Source organism: Lichenostomus cassidix, chromosome 8 (assembly GCF_008360975.1).
Source record: "Lichenostomus cassidix isolate B80296 chromosome 8, HeHo_3.0, whole genome shotgun sequence".
Taxonomy (NCBI): domain Eukaryota; kingdom Metazoa; phylum Chordata; class Aves; order Passeriformes; family Meliphagidae; genus Lichenostomus; species Lichenostomus cassidix.
In genome coordinates, this window is record NC_139489.1 from 18,391,918 (window position 1) to 18,414,791 (window position 22,874).

At 39.5% G+C, this 22,874-nt stretch overlaps 1 protein-coding gene across 2 annotated transcripts in view; it reads right to left on the bottom strand.

The window, feature by feature from the left end:
* Positions 1–22,034, bottom strand: part of GPR88 (G protein-coupled receptor 88) — a 26,984-nt gene extending 4,950 nt beyond the window's left edge. The window contains exons 1-2 of one of the 2 annotated variants that reach the window (XM_085068214.1): positions 19,999–22,034; positions 1,217–2,099 (exon numbers count right to left, since the gene is read on the bottom strand). In XM_085068214.1, coding sequence (XP_084924340.1) covers positions 20,362–21,432 — 1,071 coding nt within the window. In that variant the 5' untranslated portion in view covers positions 21,433–22,034 and the 3' untranslated portion in view covers positions 1,217–2,099; positions 19,999–20,361. Of the gene's footprint in view, positions 1–1,216; positions 2,100–19,383 lie in introns of those variants that run through there. The other variant, XM_085068213.1, reaches the window with a different exon arrangement.
* Positions 22,035–22,874: the final 840 nt, after the last annotated feature.

Here is a 22,874-nt window from a genome sequence, read left to right on the forward strand (position 1 = left end):
CAATAGGTCACTGAACTTTCCCTCCATATTTTTTCGTATGCAGCCTTTTGGGGAGCAAAGGGAGGTACAGTTTTCCATTTGAAAGAAGAAACCCCAATTACATTGTAGAAACCTATGATTACAGAAATGTTGGCATTTCACACAATTGTGTTAAAGACAATTAGATGCTTTTGGAGTCTCCACCCTGAAATGATTTCCTGTTTTTTAAAACCTCAGCTACTGATGCTAAATGCTAAAGCATTTATTTTAATGCAGCTCATCTCATTATAGCCCCTATGTCCTGTTAAATCTCAGTCACTGAAATTAAGCTTTCACCCAGCTCTGAAGTCTGTCCAAACTGAGCACTGTTACCTGCCAGACTAGAACCTGGTGTGAACTTGAGTTCAGAATCCGTCTTCTCATTATCACTGTGGGGTACCACATGTTTCTGAGACCCTACAGGAATAATTAAAAGCTTTAAAATACACACAAGAAAGGAAACTTGAACCACTGAACTAAACTCATCTACTTCTTGAAGAGTTTGTTCATACAGCTACAGGGTTAGTTTTAGACTTTAAAAACACTCATTAAAACCATAAAGATACATTTACAGAAACACAGCTTCACAGGATAAAAGCAATTAGTCATGGATCAAATACTGTTAATAAAATGGCAATGCTTTGTACTTCTAAACTTGTTCTAGTGAAGATGACTATTGATCAAAACACTTTCTTAGAAACTCCCACATCAATAGCTATATGTAGAAACAAAAAAAAATTATATAGTCAAATCTGTATTGACATCATTTGATTAAACAAAATCCATCTCAGGGTCCCTTCCAAGGCACATCTCTGTTCTAACCCGTTTTCTCTCTTCGATAAAAAAAGAATGAATCAGGTTTGCAAGAAACTTGGAGAGTAGATGTTCAGGAAGTATGTCCTTTCCAGTTATGTCTAAGATCTTAGGAGACTTTCAAATTACCTCAGATATTTTTTTCTTGTAAAAGATGAATTCTGTAAATAAAGATGCAAAATAAGAATTTATCCAGAATCTCTCAATTTACATAGTGTATTATTTTTTTCCTGACATTTCAAGCAATAGTTTTCAAAGTCCAGGCTGCAACAGCATGAAATCCACTAAGACCTGCACTCCTGCTTTACTGCACCCAATTGGATTTTCAGACTTTGACAAAACCTCCACCCTTCCTCCAAAAAAAAAAAAAACAAACCCCAAAAAAACCCCAAACAAAAAAACCAGACCAAAAAAACCAAACCAGAAAATACAAAGCCTCAAAAGTCCTCGCTCATTGTCTTAACAGTTCATGAGTTAAAGCAGATTGATGGGAATTACTGTGTTTTTCCTATAAAGTCTTTTTGGCTTTTGAGATATCTTCTGGCAGTCAAGACTATTTTGAAAATATCTGCACTTCTAACTCCACCTGATTGCTTAAATTTTCCATACTACAAACATACTTGAAAATCACTACAGAATCATTTCCTAGGTAGAATCTGAAAATACTCAACATCCCTTTTGGTATTTTGAAATTTTGTTCAATCCATTCAGTTTTGAAGCATGACCATTTCCTACACATATGAATGCCTGTGTACATCTGTATTTTACAAATACAGCAGAAAATGTGTTCTACAGTTCTTGCTTATTCAACCATATTGGAGTTTAGGATTACATCACCAGTATTTTACCAAATTTCATGTAAAAAAGACTGGTCAGCAAAGTCTCCAGTAGATGTCATGGTATATATGCTGCTCTTACAAAATAATTTTTAATATCCTGCATCCAAAAACATACAGTTGTTCATATTATTTATTTTAAGATGTTCCTTAAAACACACGCAATTCTGTAAATTTTAATTCTTTTTATTTCATTTTTACCAAAAAGTTCAGTTATTTCCAAATGGAGGTATTGTCCAAGCATTATGCATGACCAGACTATACACATACACACACCATCATCCCTTCAGAGCAAACAAACCTGTCTCAGCTCTTGCTTGCATGTGGTCAAGATAGTCCTCAATGCACCTACATTGTAGTTCAACAGCACAGCTGGTCTGGAAGAGCTCATTCCCATGGTCTCTGTCAGTAGGACATGCTATGAAGGAATTTCTGCAATGAGATGTTTTATTTAAAACTGCTATTAAGGTTGCAAATCCACATGCTATAAAATGGGAAAGAAAATAATTAAAGTTTGTATGTTTGTATGTTCCCTTATACCTTGTTCCTTTCCCCAGAAAACCTTCAGTTTCTTTACTATAGGAGATAAATTGATTGTGGTAATGAGTGAGGGGTTGGACTACAAAGGAGACTGTACCTGTCTCATTTAGCCACAATTAAAGTTACTAAGGACTGTCATTTGCCTAATTAAAGTAGTAAGGAATGTTTACTCCTCTGAAAATTCAGGTGCTTAACTTAGGCAATCAAAATTGATAGAGTTGAGGTGCTCCAGAGAAGTGGGTAGAAAACACCAATAATCAGTGGCAGTTGTCCTTCATGTTTTGGTGATTACATCAAGTATGTTGGTGTTTTGTGTTGTTTGTTTGTTTGTGTTTGGTTTTTTGTGGGTTGTTGGGGGTGTTTGGGGTGTGTTTGTGTTGGTTTTTTTGGGTTGGCCTAGGTACAACACAAACACACGTTTTTAACTCAGTACATCTATTATCCTCTGAATAAGCTGCAAGGGAAGGGAATGTTTTTAAATCCTGTTACTAACAGGAATTGCCGTAATATCGTCATGATTATAAGGAAATGCTTTGAGATTATAGACTAAAAAGAGAAGACATAATAACAGAGCAACAGAAAAAAACAGCTTTAGGCCATATCCAGCTTCTAAGTATTTTTACATGAGAAGTAATACCCATTTTGTCCCATTCCCTACATCCACAGCCACTTCTACAAGGAAAGAACACCAAGCAAGATCCAGATCCTCACAGCAATTTCTCTTGACAGAAGTTCACGTGTTTTTCTACAGTAAGTGAACCTAAATTCCAGACAACTCAAGAGGAATTTCACCCTGAAGCAGAGACTGTGATTTCAGTCCCTGAAACAGCACACATGTGGAGTCTTTCTGTTATACAAGGAAAATGCTATTTTTTTAGAAATGGGCCTGATCAAGAACTGTTCTGTGACAGGCCATCTTACAAAACACAATAAATCTGAGATCAACGGAGCTTGGATGAGGAGTGACTCACAGATAACAGCCCAGAACCTGTGGAAAACCCAGGTGCTTCAACCCAAGCAGCCAACAGTGCCTGCTGTGAGCCTCTCCATAGCACAGGCTCCTCTGGGCTCCTACAAGAAAGTTTTACAGTTAACCATTAAAAATCTATCTAGAGAGCTCATCAAGCAAAGAACAACAATTAGACTGTGGAGAGAAAAACCTCATGCAGAATTTAGATTCAACAGTGATCCATAACTGTGGGGGATTTTGTGTGACACAACACTTGTATGGAGTTACAACAGAAAAAAGTACTGAAATTGTGCCTGTTTAGTATCAGATAACTTGGTTACCATAAAAAGATTACAATAAACATACAAAATTATATGCTCTGGATGTCTTAAAACCTTCAGACTATTCAAAGGTTAGAATTCATCTTGGAGATATTTTCCAACCTTAGTGATTCTATGATTACTATTATCTCAATTTCCAAACTCAGATGGGCCTATGCCATGAATGAAAACTTTGCTCATGTTAAAATCTTCTGCTGCAACTAATTGTGGTACCCATCAGTGCCAGCTAGATGTCCTATGCACAATAGGCTATGTTACACAATGGCAAAAATAAGATTCTGCTTTTTAACGTGTTCATAACATACACAATTTTATGCATAATAATTTCCTTTTTGTTCTTTTCCTTTTGGACAGTGTGAAGTCATGCAAATGCCTTCCAAGTATGCCAATGGTCTCCACTGATGCAGTGGAGAATAGGAAGTCATAGTATAAATATCTAATGAGTACAAATATGTAAACCCCCTGTGTCTTATAAGAAGATATTTACAAAGAGGAAATCAACCTTGGGAAGCTCCCTCTCTGCCAAGAAGTTTTGCAGTACTGCAATGGCAAATGCTCCAAGTTATTTCGGTGAGGTCAAAATTGGGGAAATCCCACTATGCAAAGGACTGAAGCAATTTACATTCTACTGTTTGAAAAGTACCTGCAAGATCTACTCACAAGCATACAGATCTCCAGACAGACAAAATTTTTCTCAGACTCAAAGGAACTTTAAATATTTCCTCCTTCCCTATCACATGTCTATACTTCCTTCTTGATTATTACATGCCCCAGCATCCTCTGGTTCCCTGCAACTCCTGGGCACTTTTGTCCATGCAACCAACAATAACCTAGAACGATGAACACAATCTGCTGAATAAGGTAACTTGACCTGACATTCTGTCTTTACAACTGGCCAAACACTGGCTAATCTCCTGTGACAGAATAGTTGCAAGTGCTAGCATTTAAAATCACAGCAGGTATATAAAATTTCTGAACCTTTCTTGCAATAGTATCTCTAAGCACCTGGGCCCTCCTTTTTCAATTTCTTTTCAGTTATCAGTAAATGAAGAATTATTTTGAAACTCTTCTTCTGGTAATTAGATCTTCATATTATTTTTAGTAGTTCAGTTTGACTATCTGTCTTCTTAATTATGAAATCACCTACACTTTTAAACGCTAGTTTCAGCACACCCAGTTTTCCCTTGCATATTTATTTTCTCTTCCCAGTTCTTCAGAGGGTAATTTCAAAACTGCTCTTATTTTCTTTAAAGACTCTCTTCTACAATGACAGATCTCACATTCCTATCACCATAATTGCTCTTGGGACTTTTTCCAGTCCTCTCAAAAATCACATGCTCAATGTTCTCATTTCCTTTCCAATATGCCTTTCCAAAAGTCAGTTTCTTACACTTTGAATTACAGCCAATCTCTCATTCAGTATGCTGGACACCTCTCATACTCCTTTGTAGTATTTCCTCACTGCCACCTGCAAAGAGTTAGCAAGATCATTCAGATGACTACTTTTTCACAAGCCATTAATGGTTCCAGGCACTACTGAATGTATCCTGCAGTTGCACTGATAATTAAAACTAGCAGAACTGTAAGACATTTTACAGCAGGCACATTTGCAGGCATTTAACCTCTTTGCATGTCTTATAACTTCCAATACTAGCTAAATTCTCAAACTCTTTGGTTCCAAATACTTCCCAAATCTAGCTCCATGTTATTTCTTAGTATTGTGTGCTCACACTATTGTTCTTTTCCCATGTAGTTCCTGCTCTGTCACTCAGCTAGTTCATTTGTACAAAATCAGTACAATTAATTAAGATTTCCTACTGTTCTTTCTTTCAGTTATGTTGTTGGAAATGTCATCCCCCCCCCACTTAGAAACACGGAAAAATGTCTGAGGTATCGAAACGGAAAGCTTCTCCAGGACAATAAAGAAAAAAGAAAAAAGTTTGGTAAAACGTGGTATTTGTGAAATGAAACTAAGATTGGATTAAAAAATACTCTTGGTACTCTTTCACACTAAGTTCAGTGTAGGCTCTCAGCACATTGCACACTCTCAAAACTGGAAAAAATAGTTAGATATTTCTTCACAGGTAAGCATTTCTGATTATTAGTTTTCTAAAATACTGAAATATTTTAGAAATATTTCTACAATACCTGTAGAGGGCATTAGTTCCAGTTCACTATGTAATGGAAGCCTCATATATGTTTAAATGTTTTGCAAAAAGAATCCTTACTATCATCAAATAAGAATTGTAAATGAAGGTAGAAAAATGCTAGAAATCCTCCCTTTCCTTGGTAGACCACAAAGCAGTGAACTCAGAGGCTCATAGGCTTTGTGCAAAAAATCTCTAACAAATTTTTATTACAGCTATCACATCTTAATAGCTCTGAACTTGTTTTGTACATATGTACTAGAGCAGACACTGTTTAATGAGGGTTTGAAAGCTGTGGAAATACCCTTGTAAAAATGAGAAAATGGAAATCCCCTTCACATCCATCATTACTTCAAAATATTTTATATAAAATAATTGTCATAGTCATGGATGGAGTTGAATGTTTAGGAATATGGAAAAATCTTCTTGCATTCTGGTTATTTTGTGATGATTTGTAGGGGCCTGTATGGTTCCAAAATCTCCTGCTTATTACTATTCTTTCCCAGTAAAAACCTAATCTCTGTTAGATATTGGTCCCTTCTTTAATTTATGTTGGAATAACTCTTGTATTTCACAAGACTAGAATAGAACTGAAAGAAAAAGGAAAGGAATGTATGTGGTCAAATTAACTCCTGCTTCAAGCAAATACTGCAGACAGACCAGGCACAGGGTGGCAAGGCTATTTACTCTGGCTTGTTCCATTAGTTTTCAATGTTCTCATCTTTATGCTTTAGTCCTCCCCTGCGCTGGAGCAAGTTGCTTTTAGGCATTCCTGCTCGTAATAGAAACCCTGCAGTTTAGAACTTCAGTACTGGTCAAAGGTTACGCTCAGAGAGAAAACAGAATGAAGAAAAGCAAAAGAAAAGAGTGAGGGGCAAGAGAGAATCTCTGTCCTTCCCCCACACCGTGGGCCCCCAAAGGAAGGCTGCTGCTTCCAGGAGGGTGGCTCGTGGGTGAGGAATGTTTGGGAAGCTGCATTTGGCCTTTGGGCAGGCAGACAAGGGTCACTTGCATATAAACTATTACCACAAAATTAACAGTTGCAGCACGAGATGAAAATAAGGATGTGTGTCTTTCCACAAGCACTCCCTTAACTGCAAATGCAGTAGCAGGCTTGGGTTTGCATCCTAAACTAAGAAATGCAGAAAATGGTCTTTCAGCCTCCGCTCTCACCCTGTCCTCCAGCCCACCTTCCTCAGCAGCCAGCCTGGAAGACACACTGTACCTGACTTAGAGCAGCTAAGCTAGGGTGTGTCTGGAAATACCGAGCCAGCGTTGGGCATTAGTTGTGTAATTTGCAATGGAATATTGCAGCAAATATTCACAGGTGACTGAAATAAACAAACATAATTGATTTGGCACCTTCTGAGAATGTTAAACAAATTAATTTACTGGAAACTAATTTTTAAGGCAGAAAAGTGATTTTCAATTGACTATTGCAGTATAAATGCATTTATAATAATCATCTAAAATGCTGATCTGCTCTTCAAATCAGTTCTATGAAAAATTCCATGTCAATGAAGAGCCTATTCAACATCCCATTACAATGTTGTATATATCTAATGCACTCCTGCTATTTCCAAGAAACTATCTTCATTGTAATAAATAACTGTGGTTTTATTCAGAGCAATTAACAACTTCAAGAAATGTTAATGAGCTCATGTTAATGAGTTCATGTCTGTGTCTTCTGCTAGAAGACTCACAAGGCTCTAGGCCTATTTCATAGAACCTGCTTGGACTTCCTGTGAACAGGCACCAGCCAAAGTTTAACTATCCTGGTACTTTTAGTATTTTATAAACAAATAGCCCTTAAAATACATTATTTTGATGAACCATCTTGTGAATAAACTCATCCAAGGATAGTGGAGTAAAATAAGCAGTTTCAATGTGTGATGAGCACCTTAAAAATATACATTAATTTTTAGAACATATTTTTAAACATATTCACAGACTTAAAGTACATTAAATTTGTCAGCTCGTGCTTTGTTCAGTTCACCTATGACACTAAATCCAAAAAATGGTCATGCTGGATTTCTTGCTGAATGTGCCTATTTTCTGGCTGTTGCTGCAATCCAAAATTAGTACTTTATTTAGTATCAGCACTTTCTTGAAAACAAAAACAAAGTTGACAGTTATTTTTAAGAATGTGCTGCATCACACATTTAGAAAACACAAATAATGCCAGCAAAATGAAGGAGATGTACCTTATAGAGTGGCACAGGAAACAGAAATCTCACAGAACAAAGAGATCTTCCTATCACCAATAACTAGAAATTGGACCTGCTATTGTTTATTTAAAACATAGGGAAAACTCTGCTTCCTGTCACTATACATGTATTTTGCTCCATATACAACATGACCCTTGACTTATAACAGACATTAGAGAACTCCTTGGCTTCCATTCAGTTTAGCCACTATAGACTGAACCTGCAGAAGGTTCAGCCAACATCCACACTACTTAAAAAGGATTTGACGCATCATCAGAAAAAACAAAATGTGAGTTTCCTTGAATTCTAGGCAGAAAGCACTCGAATGGCAAAAATAAAAAAAAGCAAATCACTGAAACATTGCCAGGTCAGACAGTCCTGCTCCTTGTTGCTGAAGCAGCACAAAGCAAAACTCCCAGCTGTAGAAGTACTGTATCAGCCCTAATGTATTTCTTAGGGCTTTTGAAGGCTGAAACCTGCAGTCAGTTCTCCAACATCCAGAACCAAGTGGCAAACTGCAGGGTACGGTCCCCACTAAGGAAAAAAAAGTGTGATTCCCAAAGAAATAAATAAAATAAATTTAAAAATGAAGGCTGGTTTTTAATAAAGCAGCAGAAATCCATGGTTAACTAAGGACGAAGCTCATGATCTGCCATGTCTTAATATAAGTTGGTGGAATGGTAGTACTTACTGGATGATGCTCCCCTTACTGGGTAATCTATGGCATCTCCGTATTTCATGCAAATGGGCAGATCAGCAACTAGGTGCTGGTTCTGAAAGGTGTTAATAGGAACTGGAGTTTTTCACATCTTGCTGATAGGAGGGAAAGATCTAGTTATAAATTGGTTATAATTTCTTCTGAATTTTTTTCCTCAATCGCTCCACTTAACCATTTTGGTGATGGAGGCCTTTTACATTTTCCATCTCTTGGGGAGCATCATTTTTCCCATTTAAACTTGAAGTTTCTAGCCTACTGATACTAAGCACAGGAGTTTAAAAGGACTCTTGAATCATCAAACACACAATAAAGCGGGAGCTGGCAAATTCAGTGTATCTTGGAATGGGAGGAAGATGTAAAACCAAAAAATTTCTGTGAAATTAATTCCTTTTTTTTCTTATTTTTAAACAGACTGGTATGTTAAAAGTAACTGAATTTTTGCTCTTTGCTAACCTAAAGGATAATTGTTTTGCTCCTACTGGTTGTTCTAATAGCCTTCTACTAGGTTCTTCAAATTTGCAATCCCAGTGCCCAAATTAATACACACCTACATCTCTGCACATTTTCCACAAACTTTTGAACTTCCTCCACTGCACCTTTTGACTAGTTGACTATGTTCATTATCTCATTTTCACTTCCAATGAGGTGTCTTGCTCTCCCATTCCTTCCGATCCCATTTTCTCCTCTTCATTCCAACTCCTTTGCTCTATTTCTTTTCCTGCTTGTTCCTTAACCTGTCCTTGTAGTACTGCAGATCTATGAATTTGCTTCACTGACCTTCATACGCTATCTTGCAAATGTAAACATTAAAATTCTGTAATAATATTAAGCTTTTAAAGCCATCTTCCTCATCCTTTTCTGCATGTTTTGCAGAAGTTCTGCGAGTGCCTTCCTAGCAACTCCTAACCTGGAAACTTTCCTAGCATTTTCTAACTAGTTACATGCTCATCCATACCTCTTACTGTCATGTTAATGGCATACTAAACTCTGAAGGAACAGTATGGTACTTTTGGTTACCTTCTACCGTGATAAAATCCTACTAAATCAGTTGGTTTTTGCATCTCTTTTGGGACAGATGGACATTTGTGTAACTTGTACAGCAATGCATCCTGTCTAAGACAACAACTGTTGAACTCTAAAAAAGGGACTCTTTCTTTAGCAACAGACCATGGTTCAAACATGGCGTGCTGCAATGCTGACCCCTTCACTGCATAAACAAAGGACACAAATGAAAAAGCCTAGAGGGTGGCTTTACTACAGATGCAAAGTTGTTTGTCTGACTAGGTTCTATTTACTTTCAAACGCTGACTTTCTTTAAAGTAATTATTAAATAAGACCTCCCCAGACTTCCAAATCTTCCAGATGTTTTTGTTTATTTCTTTTGTGTTTTAATAACTTCAACATTTTTCTAAGGAATTCTTAAGCTTAAACTGCCTACTTCTGTTCTTAAATAGTAATTACTGGTCAAGCAAAGGCTTTGGTTTGCCTTATAATTTTAATAAAAACTATATTAATATATTCTTGTCTGACTTCCATTTCTGACAAAAATACAAATGGATTAATTACATGTACTCCTTAACTGAAAAATAGTTAAAAAAGAAATATGCTCTAAAAATAGAGATTGGGGAAACTGACATATCATAGTGAAAACATATGTATATAATGACAACTTAGTGAGTGTTTTACAGTAACTACCCCAGATATTTGCTTGAACAAAATGCATACTTTGGCAGCACAGGTCCCTTTACCTCTATTCTTAAAAGTCATTACAGGCAAGTTTAATGAGTGTTTCAGGGTGGATTATTTTTCCACTCTAGGCTTCTGGACAATATTAGAGGAGTGTGCTGGTTTCCTGTAATTGCACACATGTGGCATGTATCTTATCTATTTCCATAAAGAATAACATATATAAACAGAAATATCTGAGCATATGTTTAAAAATCACAAATATGTTTAAAATATGTTGAGGTGATGATGCACAAACTATTTCTCACTGCTTTATCTGTGTAGGCAATCTTAAAGCCATTTTACATCTGCATTCTCTTTCACATCTATGTGCTTAAGTTGAAGCCTGTTCATGTTATAAAACCCAAAAGGTAACTAATTGTATCACCCTGTTCTCTCCCTAATTCCACTCCAAAAATTCTGACCCTGTTTTTGCTGATATTTATTAAATTCTAGAGGCTTCTTAGACCAGATAACTTGCACAGCTTCACCGTGTTCACCAGCAGCACATGATCCCTTTGGACCATAGTGCCATCTAGCTTCCCTTTTTCTGACCTCAGTAATTCCATGTGCTGAACACAGTTGCGTGATGTAGCAAAAGAAGGGCCAGGGAACTGTCATTAATAGAACTGTCAAGTTAGTTGACTATTTATCTAGACATACAGATGAATTAGGGAAGCCTGACAATAAACCCCTCTTTGATAATCCAAATGTGAGACAAAAGTATGTATTTTCCTTTGGAACAGGTCTTATTGCTTCTCTTCAAAATGGGAAAATCAAGATCCTTACTGATGCTCTAGGCAAGCTACCAATGCCTTTGGAAAAGCTCTGGCACCATATCAATGCTAATACACACTTCACAGGACAGCAAGGATATAATGGCTAAATCCTCTCACATTGCTGAAGGCATTTGTCTCTTACAGAAAAATCTTTGTTTTCAAATGAGCAAAATTTGAAGAGACTTGTAAAATATCTTGAGGTGCCAAGAAAGGAAAAATGCTAGAGAAAGTAACTTTCCTTTCACATGATGTGGCGGGAGGGTAATGGACATCCTTGTAATACATGTGGAATCTGAGATCCACTCAAAGATGCCTGGGTTTCATTTGCCTTTGCAATATATGCAGGGCCTAACTATATGCAAGCATACAACAAATCCAGTCCCTTTAATGAGGGAGTAATTTCAGAACAAGAGCTGCAGTAGTAGAATAGAAAGTCTCTTCCAGGTTTGGGTCTGACTCACATTTTTGGCAACTTCTGGTGAGCCAGGGCTACTCAAGATCCAATCTATGTTGCTTAATCTTTCTTTCTAATTCACTGATGTGCTCATTTCTACCAGGAGGGTTAGGTATTTCCTGCTGTGTCCCATGAGCATGGTTTGTTCCGCCACTGGCACCACTACATGAACTTCTTACTACTGTAATGCCAAGTAGTTCATGCTGGTAATGCCTAATAGGAAAACAGCTGAATCTTCAAATATTTACTTCAGAATGAATGCCAAGATAAAGATTTTCCATTAAATCCTACTAATCAACCAAACTTCTTAAATGATTAGGATGTAATGAGGCCCTAATCCCTAAATAATTAAGAAATTAATTGACATTCCGCTGATCTTATTCCTTTCTACATAAACCACCTTAAGTCTGTGAAGGGACAAGGATAAATGGGCTACTGAACATGTAAAGGTGGCATAAATGTGCAGCTGTCAGAGAGATGCAGTAGTTGTGGCCTTTTGCAATAGGCTTGTGTGAGGAAGAAAACCTCAGTTCCCTGGCTGGCTCCTGTAAAAGAGCAGCTGCAGGTCAGCAGCCTTCCTGTTCCTAGAGAGCCAACAGCCAGACTGTCTGCACTGCGACAGCATCCACCAGCATCAGATACCTTGGGTTGACAGCTATGGACAGTCCTGGCATCACTGAACGTTTTCATGGACATTCTTGGCAAAAGCTTGTCCACAGACTGACTGAATAAAAGTATTTATATAATAGGTACCCATGCCAGCCTAAGAATGGTTGGCACTTAAATGGCTTTGTACACTTCTGCTTGAAAACAAATATTGATGTCAAAATAGTACCAAATGCATACAACAATAATTCACCAACTTTGTTCCCAAAATCAATTAATAGAAAACAGTATTTCAACATAGTACTGTGTAAGTGATGAGAATAAGAAACAAAAGAACACTTCAGTATTTATATAGGTATCTCATTTACAGATATAAAAGGGGCCATTCTACCCTGATTAAGTTGATCACAATCCTTTTCAAATTACAGATAAGAATAACATACAATCAGCTATGTTATTCATTAGGTTAACATATTTATAGTGTTAGATGTTACTAAATGAGATAATGGTTACAATGCTCCTAGTTTTACATGTAGTGGGTTTTTATTTTGAATTATTTGCTGCACAAGTTGCATTCACACAGATTCCTCAATACGCTTTTCCAGAACCTTTTTACGTTTGGGAAGAGATTGTTTTGTACATTTGTATACTTATGAGACAATATTTTTTCTTTATAATTAAATAAAAATTGTCTCTGAAATTTCATCTAAAAGAAAATAGACCAACTGTATTAATAAAAGTTGAAGAAGCTACCAGATAATGGGTTAATTTTTTTTCTCAGAGTACTGCCATACACTCTGCAGAAGTCAGACCACTTTCAGAAAGTACCTGTTTTACCCTCTGAGAAGCCACGCTCTCTCTGCTACCCACAACCTGCAGTCTTGTAAACATATGTCTCCCAGGAGTCCTGGCTCTGATCTCCAGATCAGCTTCTGGGCATTAGGGCTCACCAGCTTCTGGCACAAGAGAGACCTTGGGAGGAGCAGCCAGAACACCTGGGGCATCATGTGCCCTACTGCAAAAGGGTATGAGCTCATCTGCTACACTGACACATGCTGCCAAACAAGCGTTCACATCATTTCTCGGAGCAATAACTCCATTTTTTCAATATTCCTAAATTCCCAAACTCGGACAAAGGGATGCTCATCAAGGGATATCAAGTTCTAACAAGTTTTGTCTATCTCAAATGAAATAAAGTCATAGTTCAAAAGGCTACAAATTTTGTAAATACACACAAATATATATGTACATGTAAGAACATAGTTCTTCTTGGATGTTATTAACTTAGTAACAAAATATCTTCCCCTCAACAATCTCAAAATGTATTTGTGTTTGGTCTGATACCAAGCATGGGACACTATCATCTCAAGGATTTTTTTAGCATAGTATGACTACATTGCAGAAGGGACTATAATTATAATCTTGACATTACCATAACAACCGTGGTTGCTATCAGGTGACAGGTATTATATAGATAATCAGTAGACAGAAATATTTAATGATGCATGAGATAAAAGAAAATTAATTCATGCCTTTAATTCAGCTCAGAGCCTCATTTGTTAAATTTGCATGACTTTCCTAATCCTGTTCATATGTACATAACAGTTACATTAAACAACAGAGCCAAGCAAGATGTCTGCTGTGAAATTCAGAGACTTAAATTTATTCTTTATATGCAATGAATAATTTTTGTGTTCCTGTTTCTCTCTATTTCTTAACACAATATAGTTCTACTGCCTTGATTTAATTAGCATACAAACAAAAAAAAATTTGCCACAGTGAAAAGTATAAAAAATACCTTCACTTGAAATCAAATAGAAGCAGCAGTGAGGGCGTAATTTTTTCCCCCCATGTTGCAACATACCAACTCTTTCATTTAATCTGTCCGAGAGAAATAATGCCACAAACTGAGAAAAACTAATCTAGAGAAAAGGGAGATGCTCTGTTGAATGAAAGAGGGACAATTATGTTCACTGGAGGAGCTAACATGGCTGAACATTTCAAATCCTGTAAGATTTTATCACTACCTTTATAAAAAAGGATTAATTGAAAGAGATATTTCTGTGGAAAAGGACACTCCTGCAATGAAGCTATTCCAGTATGTATAGATGGCAAGGGGTGAAATACAACAGAACAACAAGGAGATATACTCAAACACAGATATGAAGAAGTACTATTCACATATCTTCACAATATTTCTGGTTACTAACTCTGTTCAAACCTTGGTGCTTCTGTCTCCACAGTGACAACACTGCTACAGCCATTTCACTGAACTTTAGAATGGAAGATGCAAAGGTTATAGAGAATCATAGAAACAGTGGTTAATGAAATGACATCAAAGTCAGGGTCAGAGGTTCTAGGGTGAGAAGAAACTGGCTATCCCAGCACTATAGTACACTGACACAAGGCAGACAAAGGGGTCAGCAGAAAATATAGAGGAAATGGAACAAACATGAAGCAAAGTTGGCACAATGTTTTACAAAACTGACTATTTTTCAGTTCTCTCAAGCTCTCCCTTTCACAGCTTTCTTCTGTTGCTAATGCTCACTTTGTTGCTTTGCGACTGAAATTACACCTCCATCACATTATCAGTCTCAGAACAGATCAGGAGGCATGCAGCTCTTGCCTGAAACATAGCTGTGTTTTTAATTCTACTCTGAGACTGTCACACAGCCGGTGAAGACAGCCTGAACACAAGGCATCTTTGGTCTTAAGTGAAGCTTTTCAGAACAGCAGCTCTGTTCTTGTTCCTTGTGCCTTAGTTCTTGAATCACCAGAGCTGATTCTATCCAGTAAGTATGAGACTTATTCTTCCTTCCTTTGTGTTTCTTTAGTAGATAATACTAATTATGGTTTTCATCAGCTGTGAATTCTAGAGCAGCAGGAAAACTTTGGAATCAGGGGTGGATCGCACAGAGGTATAGAAAAAAGACATTTAAAGATTGCTGAAAGATTTTGGCAGAGGCACATTTTTATTATTCATTATTTCAACCCGTTGTCTTACAAGAGGATAAGGTCAGCATGGCAAAGTCTATGGTGCTACACAGCTCCCTTAATTGGCTGGAGCTCCCCTTCCAGCTGGCAGTTTGCTTTCCTTCTGAACAACACTCAAAAGCTTGGCTCTAAACTGAGGACAAGCCTGATGTCTGGGGTTGCAGGTTAGATATCCTACCGTTCTCCCTAAACACTAGTTAGCCTTCCTGGTCTGGTTATTATGCCCCTTCAGAAAACCAAAGCTTCAGGCAAGAAAGCAGCCACAAAATATTTTTTCTCAGGACTGTTTCCAGCTCTTTAGTTTCATGAATATCCATCCAGCCTAGGTGTAGGGCAGGCTACACAGGGACCCTTTCCATATTGAAGTCCTTGACAATAAACAGACAAGGCGGCCCACACTCTTAAAGCAGAGATATTTTCCTATAAGGTCATGTTTTCCACACCAGAAGAGATCATTAGATCACCATGTATGGTAACAGATTGGTTTGAATACCTGCATAAAAGTGTTTATTCCGTAATATGACTTTTGTTAAGTTATTAGTATTGAACTCTTCAGCCATAAAGGTTTTTTCTCCAGCCTTCAAACTATTTTTGGATTTTTTTTCATATTACCCTTTTTTTATACAGCCTTACTCTAATGTAAGTATCTGTAAAAACAGACACAGAATTTGTCCACTGCTCTACACAGGAAAAGCCCATCTTCAATACCTACTCACTCTTCAAATAGAAATTTATTTATGGGGGATTTGTCCATCACTTCTTAGTCTTAATTTACAATTGTCTCTCAAAACTTACACTGCTCAAGCAGTTGTGCCCTGATCAACAGAATCAAGAACTTTTCCCTTAGTGAAGAAAATTACAGAAGATACTGAAAAAAAGGGAAAGAGAAGGAAAGAAAATAGACTATTACCCTGGTAAAATGATGACAGTGCATGGGAAGGATTGACATAAAAGAGCAAAAAAAGTAGCTTTCTTAGAAGTTAAACAGTCACGAGAAAAGCTATTTTCGCTGCCATTTGAGAAAGGGACTTCTGAATTTAAAGAATATTGCAATAATCTAGTTATGTGATTTAAGATGAAATAGAAAGCTAAAGTATATGTTGTCACTTTTTTCTTTAATGAAATGCTACACTTAAATGTCTTCATTTGAAAATAATCTGTATGTGGGTTTTTTTTAAAAATAGCATCAACTTGGTAGTTAGAAAAAAAAGGTTCACCGTGTGCTTATGGCTGACTGAATCTGGAGGTTAGTTAAGATGTTATCTCTGCTTGTCAGTCCAGTACTGCTGCTGAATGCAGTCTCTACAAGAATGCTGATGCCTTTGGTCTTTTTTAATCTTTTTTGATTTCAGAGTTTAAAGAAAATTTGCTGGTGTATGCAATGCTTTGTTAAAGGAAGAAATTGAGAATTTAATTGCATGTTTTTATTTATTAAGAAAAGCATAGAATTCTATTTCCTCACATATAAAGAATCAAAGAATTTCAGATGGTTAATTTCATCATTATACCAAGCCTCTTCTGGCTTTCAGATTTTTCTCTGTGTTATTTCTCAGAATCACACCATTAGTGCCCCTGTCCTGCCATCTTTATCTCCCCTTGTCATAATTTCACTTTGCTGCCTGTACTTTTTTACACACCTTTTTTTAGGGCAATGATTGCCCAGTTTTGGTAGAGACTTGTAGCTACCTAATTCCACAAAGCAGCTCTACAGCTTTTTATAACTATCTTAAATTAAGGGTAACTTCAAAAGATTTAATCCAAACTATAACTTCAGGAACACCCTCTACAAGCAATTTTCACAAATATGCATTTGGGTGTTATTTTGAAGCATTAAAATTTTACCTTCAAAAAACAGGTCCCAGATATATTTCTGCATGGACAATCCACAAACTGAGTGGCAGATTGATTTGGGCCATATTACACCAAATGGCACTTTTCAAGCACATCAGTGCAACTGGCCACAATTCATCCAGCCTATTACTAACTCCTACATTATCTTGCTTCCAGAAGCCCTGAGAAAATAGCAAAGAAATAAGCAACTATTGCATATGAACAACGTGGCTGATCTGCACTACTGTATCACTACTGCATCATAAATTCAATGCTTTAATGAGCTCACACCTCCCATCTAATGCACATGATGCTAAATAACGTGTCAATGCCAGCCAATCTAGGAAGGGCAGCTTTAGGCCATGCTCAGACAACTTGCTTGGCACAACGCCAGAGAAAAGGAGCAACTCAGTTTAAGCAAACCTCATTTGAATTGCTGACAGGACTTTCCATCATCTTCATTTACACCTCTTGAAAGAGGGATTGGTTGAGACATTTTAAAGGACAATTGGCAACATATCCCTTGTGTCTGTAAATTAGTTGCTTGAGCATGACAGAAATTCACATTGAAGAAAAGTCACCATCAAACTAGCAGAGAACACATAAATCATTTGAAAAATAAAGCATAGAATGACAAAAACTGAGAATGAGATCCATTTTCTTAACCAACAAGCAGCACCACAGAGCCAGAAGAACTTGAGCTAAGCCGAGCTTCCATTGCAATTTACCATGGAGTATTTACAATGTGGAAATACAAAGATGGCTGTAGAACAAGGCATATAGGACTTTTCAGGGCAGTAATTTGTCAGAGAAACTGATCTTGAGACAAATACTCTTTCTTAATGACTTTAGATTAATTCTTTTTCTGTGTAATGCTATTTAGGTCACCTGAGTATATTAAACAGTCAAAGATTTACAGTCAGATGTAATTACATCAAACTTTCCAAGGGATTTCCAGTGGTTTTCTGGAACTGATGCATAGCATAAGGATAGCTGTCTGGAGTCTTGTACATCATAGCATTTTTATACATGTTTGCATTTAAAACGTAGTCTATAGAAAATACAGGCATTTCAGATTTAACTTGCATGCTATTTTACAAAGGAAGAAGCCCAGAAGTTCCAGTTATCTGATGGTTTGGTCCTTGAATTCTGAAACATGTTATTGCTTTAATTGCAGACTAATGTGTTCCATAGCCAAAAATAGGGGAGAGTAGTTCTCTAATTTTTTATTTTAAAGTTTGATTTTTTTTTTTTTTGCTTTTGGGCCCAGAATTGAACTTTACCAAGTGTCTTGAGTTCCTTTAGCTGTGGTGGGAGGTGGCAATATGCATTCTTCTGTGAGTTCCAGCCAGGTGAACAGGGTTTTACCCTTGGGTGGCCCTTGGATGAGCTTTATTTTGGGAGTGAACCAGAATATTTTTCAGTATTGTGATAGGTGAGGTTGAAACAGTTTTCCTTCTCCATTTGCTACACAAAAATAGCTAAAGCACAGTCACTGTGATTAGGATGAGACGTTATTACAAGGATATAGGGTCTCCTTCACTCTCCAAGATATGTGCACAGTGTTAATAAAATAAATCTTGCATATCTTATATGTTCATGTTTCCTTGCTGGCCCTCCCCATCTTTTTGATGCCATCACTCAGAACACTATCTCCAAGAAGAAGGAATAAGCTTTCTGTAAGCCTCAGACTCTAGGAAACTTCTGTTTTTCTGCAGGTCATTGCAAGTGTGTAAAGCTGTTTCAAGATATTCATACATTTTCAGGATGTAAACTTAGAAAAAAAAAATGAGGCCTTCATTCCTTGTGTTTTTCAAATACTGACCTTATTAAGTATCTCTTCTGTGATGATGGAGATTTTTTTTTATGCATGGAAACAAAATATTGATATGGGGCTCTTAGATACATCATTGTATCACAGATACCTAATAGGTCTCAGTCGTGAAAAAAAATTAAATTATTCTCTTTAAGCAATTTCTGTGGAAACTCAAACTCCATCATGTAAAGCAAGCAAAGTATGTGGGGCATTATAAATTATGGCCAAAGGGCCTTTTATGTTATTACCAATTGTGCGTGTCTTTTCCTTGTTGTTATCCCATCATTAAAATACCCTCATTAGAGCTGCTAAGTTTGTGGTACCCAATGCAACAAACTCTTGCTGTGACAAACTTTCCTATGTTCCCATGTGTCCATTCTTCTTGAGGCAGCACAATTTAGGTGATACTGCTAGTGGATGCCCACAGATTCAGAAAACAACTGCCTTCTTCCAATCGTTCGTGCCAAAAGGCAAACACAGCACTAAGTATCATCACCAAGAGAACAACAGCAACTGAGTTGGAAAAGGGGAAGGAGGAAGTCAAGCAACAGAGAAAGAAATACAAGGATTTTAAGATCATTCCTGGGAGGAATGGGCCTGCAGCACTCACCACCGCAGTTTCGGTGCAAGGAACTGTCTCCTTTCCAAATGCCACACAGAATCTGTTGTTTTGTTTCTGGCAGAGGCTGTGAAATCATACTTCTGCAATAATGTATTAAAGAGAAACACAACAAACTGGTAACTGAACAGGTGATAAGGTTAGATGGACAACACCAGTCTTCATATTGCATTGTATTTTATCAAGTGCCTATGGGCAGAGGCCTTTGTTAAAACAGGACTTAAAGAGCTTTCAAAATATAATATCCAAACCAGATCACCACAGAGGTGTACATGTTTTTGTTTTTAACAGTTTCCACAGACAGCATCATCCTGAAGTTTTCCAGAGAAAGCTGAAGGAGGGTCTTGTATGGAGCCCAGAGCACAGGTGTACTGGGGGAAGGAAGCAGCTCCTGGTGTGTGTGTGTAATGAGACACCTGCCAGCTCTTCACAAACCAACCTTGTGTTCAGGGGGCTCACTTCAAACAACTACTTCAAATGCTGAAAGAATTACATCGATTTTATAAAAACAAACTTGCAGTACGTCTCAGAACGAGCTGTCTAGGTGCCTGTCTCAGACTGAAACCTTTAGATCATAATAACAGTTAGGTGCGTTGCTATATTTACCAGTTATCCCAGATTGCTAAATGCACCGCTGTGGCTGGAGTCTTGGCCGGCTCCGGGGGGACAGCAGCCGTGAGGGGAGCGGGGCTGAGGGGGCGGGCGGGACATCCCGCCCCATGTCCGTCCCGGCGCCTCGGGATAGGACCTGGCACTGCCGGGCCGTGCGGTGGGAGAGGGAGCGGGCTGGAAGTGCGTGGGGTCAGAAAGAAGCAACAGGAGAACGTGTAAAGGAAAAAGCGCTGCCGGGCAGGGGCCGGGGCGGCTCGGCTGCGCGGCGGCGCTGATGGCGGGCGGGGCGGCGGAGCGGCCTGAGGGGACGCGCCCGTTCCGAGGGGCCGCCGGGCTCCCTGGCGCCGCTCCGGGCCCTCAGCGCGGCGCGGCCGCGATGCTGCCGCTGCTCCCCGTGCCCCGGCGCCGCGGCAGCTGCGGGCAGGGCGGGGCGGCGGCGGGGCCCGCGGCGGAGGCGGAGGGGCGAGGGGCGGCGGCCGGGCCCTCGCCGCGGGGCAGGACGGAGCGGGCCGCCCGGCGGAACTCCTCGCTGCGCCACGTGTAGAGCAGCGGGTTGAGGGCCGAGAGCGAGCAGAGCAGCAGCCAGCTGGCGGCCTGCAGCGCCGGCGGTGCCGGGCGCAGGAAGAAGCCCAGGAGGCTCACCCAGACCAGGGGCTGGGTGCCCAGCAGGAACACGCAGCAGAGCAGCAGGACGGAAACGCTGCTGAGGCGGCGCTGGGCGCGGCGAGGCGGCGGCGGCGCGGCGGGGAAGGGCAGCTGGTGCAGCAGGTGGAAGTTGAGGACGCTGACCCGCTTGGCGCTGCCCCGCACCCGCCGCACGATGCCGAGGTAGCAGTGCAGCAGCAGCGCCGTCTGGCCCAGCACGGCCAGGGCGAGCAGCAGGGCGGTGTAGCGAGAGCTTCCGTCCGACTGGGCAGAGCCCAGGGTCCAGAGCCCGGGCAGCAGCGGGACCGGGAGCAGGGCGAGCGCCCAGGAGAGCCCGATCATGCAGCCCGTGTGCCTGCGCTGGTAGAGGGCCTGGTACACGCTGGGCAGCTTGGTGATGAGCACGTACCTGTTGAAAGCCACCAGCAGGTGCGAGGCCAGGGAGACGGTGAGGCCGAGGCCCAGGAGCCCCCCGCGGAGCAGCCGGTACTCCGCCGAGCGCAGGGAGGAGGAATTGGGAGGCAGCAGCCCCAGCACAGCCTCCTGGGGCATCCACAGGGCGCACACGCTCAGGTCTGCCGCACAGCCGTTCACGATGAAGGCATTGCTGGTTGTTTGCAGCTTCTTGAAGGAGAAGACTAAATAGATGACCATCACATTGGATAAAGTCCCTGAGATAGCTAAGACTGCGTAGAGCAGCGACAGAAAGATGCGGGTCCCGGAGGAGTCCTCCCAGAGCAGCAGCAGAGGAGAGCTAGCACTCCAGGAAGAGGCGTTGGGCATCTCGCTGAATGCAGCTCAGTTTTGATTTTGCCCTGTAAATCCCATCCTTGTCTGGGTCAGAAGTTCTGCTGCAGGAGTCCTCACCAAGCACAAGGGAGGATGTGCAGCTGAGGGACCCTAAGGCAGGGTTCAGTCACACAAGCTGCAAGGTCTAGAAAATGCTGTTTGCAGTAACGATCCAAAGAACAGCAGTGTCCGAGGCAGGCAGCAAGAGATTCCACAGATTGTAGCTGGTGAAGTTGGGTCCATAGGGAGGCAAATGGCTGTTGGCAGACCAGAGCACGACTGAGGTTTCTGTAGCTGTGAAAACAGCAAAAGCAGCAGCACCTTGCAATCGGCAGCAGAAACGGCAGCAACTGATACAAAGCTTTGCAGTTTCTCCTGTGCCACAGTACGTACACTGTATATCATTCCAGGAAGATTCAGCCCTTCCACTCTTCATGAATTATTCAGCAGATTTTCAACTTGTTAAATCAAGAAGGAAAAAAAAAAAAAAAGAAGAAAAAGCCAAACCCTATCATGCTCCAGAAATACTCCCAACTACACAGTCTGACTCTTCTCCCTGCCTTACCAGTCTTCTGGTTCTAACCCATTTAAACAAGTTTCATTTGAAACAAGGTTTCAAACCAGTATCAGTCACTTCTGTCTGAAATACAATCTATTTACTGTCGAAACTCCTCTGCTGGATACTCACTTTAACAGATTTTTTTTCTGATCTTATTTTTGTTATGAGAAAGCTCAGTATGCTTCTGCAATCCTAGTTAATTTTAGAACTGGTCTACAGTAGCAATATACTTTCCAAATTAAATCTTTCAAACACAATAAATAGACCAATCCTTGTAAGATAGTACTTATTTGAGGAAGCTGCTTCTCAATCTAAACATTTTACATCTCTTCATAAACCTCAGCCTGTCTCAACCCACAGGAAATCCTGCATTGCCAGCCTGCCAGAGGTGAACACTGGTGTTGGTGAGCACACGGATCACACAGAATCAGTGTATTTGAAATGGTCTCACCCCAAAATTAGTTCCTACAGAGATGAATGACAGGTCCTAAGGTGGACTAAAAACTGGTTGAAGAGGAGGCATAAACAGTCCATTCCCAGATGGAGTATACCTGCTTTACTCAAACAGGGACAAAATGTTAACTGTTCTTACCTGGACAAGACTTAATAAGAAACTCAGTAAACGAGCTTCCATTTACTTTCAAAAGCTTTTCAGATATGGAATATTGATTAATTTTATGATGAGTTTAAGAAAAAAGCTGCTTTTTCAGGTAGGTTAGATGTAGGCTACAGAAGCAAGCGATCATAACTCCTAAGATATGATCTGTACCAAAGACCTTCATAAGGCATTTTTAGGTATTGGTAAACTCCTGATGCTAACAAATAGCAATACCAACATAATGTATTAGGAGGTATAGTTGAAATAGGCATTTTTTCA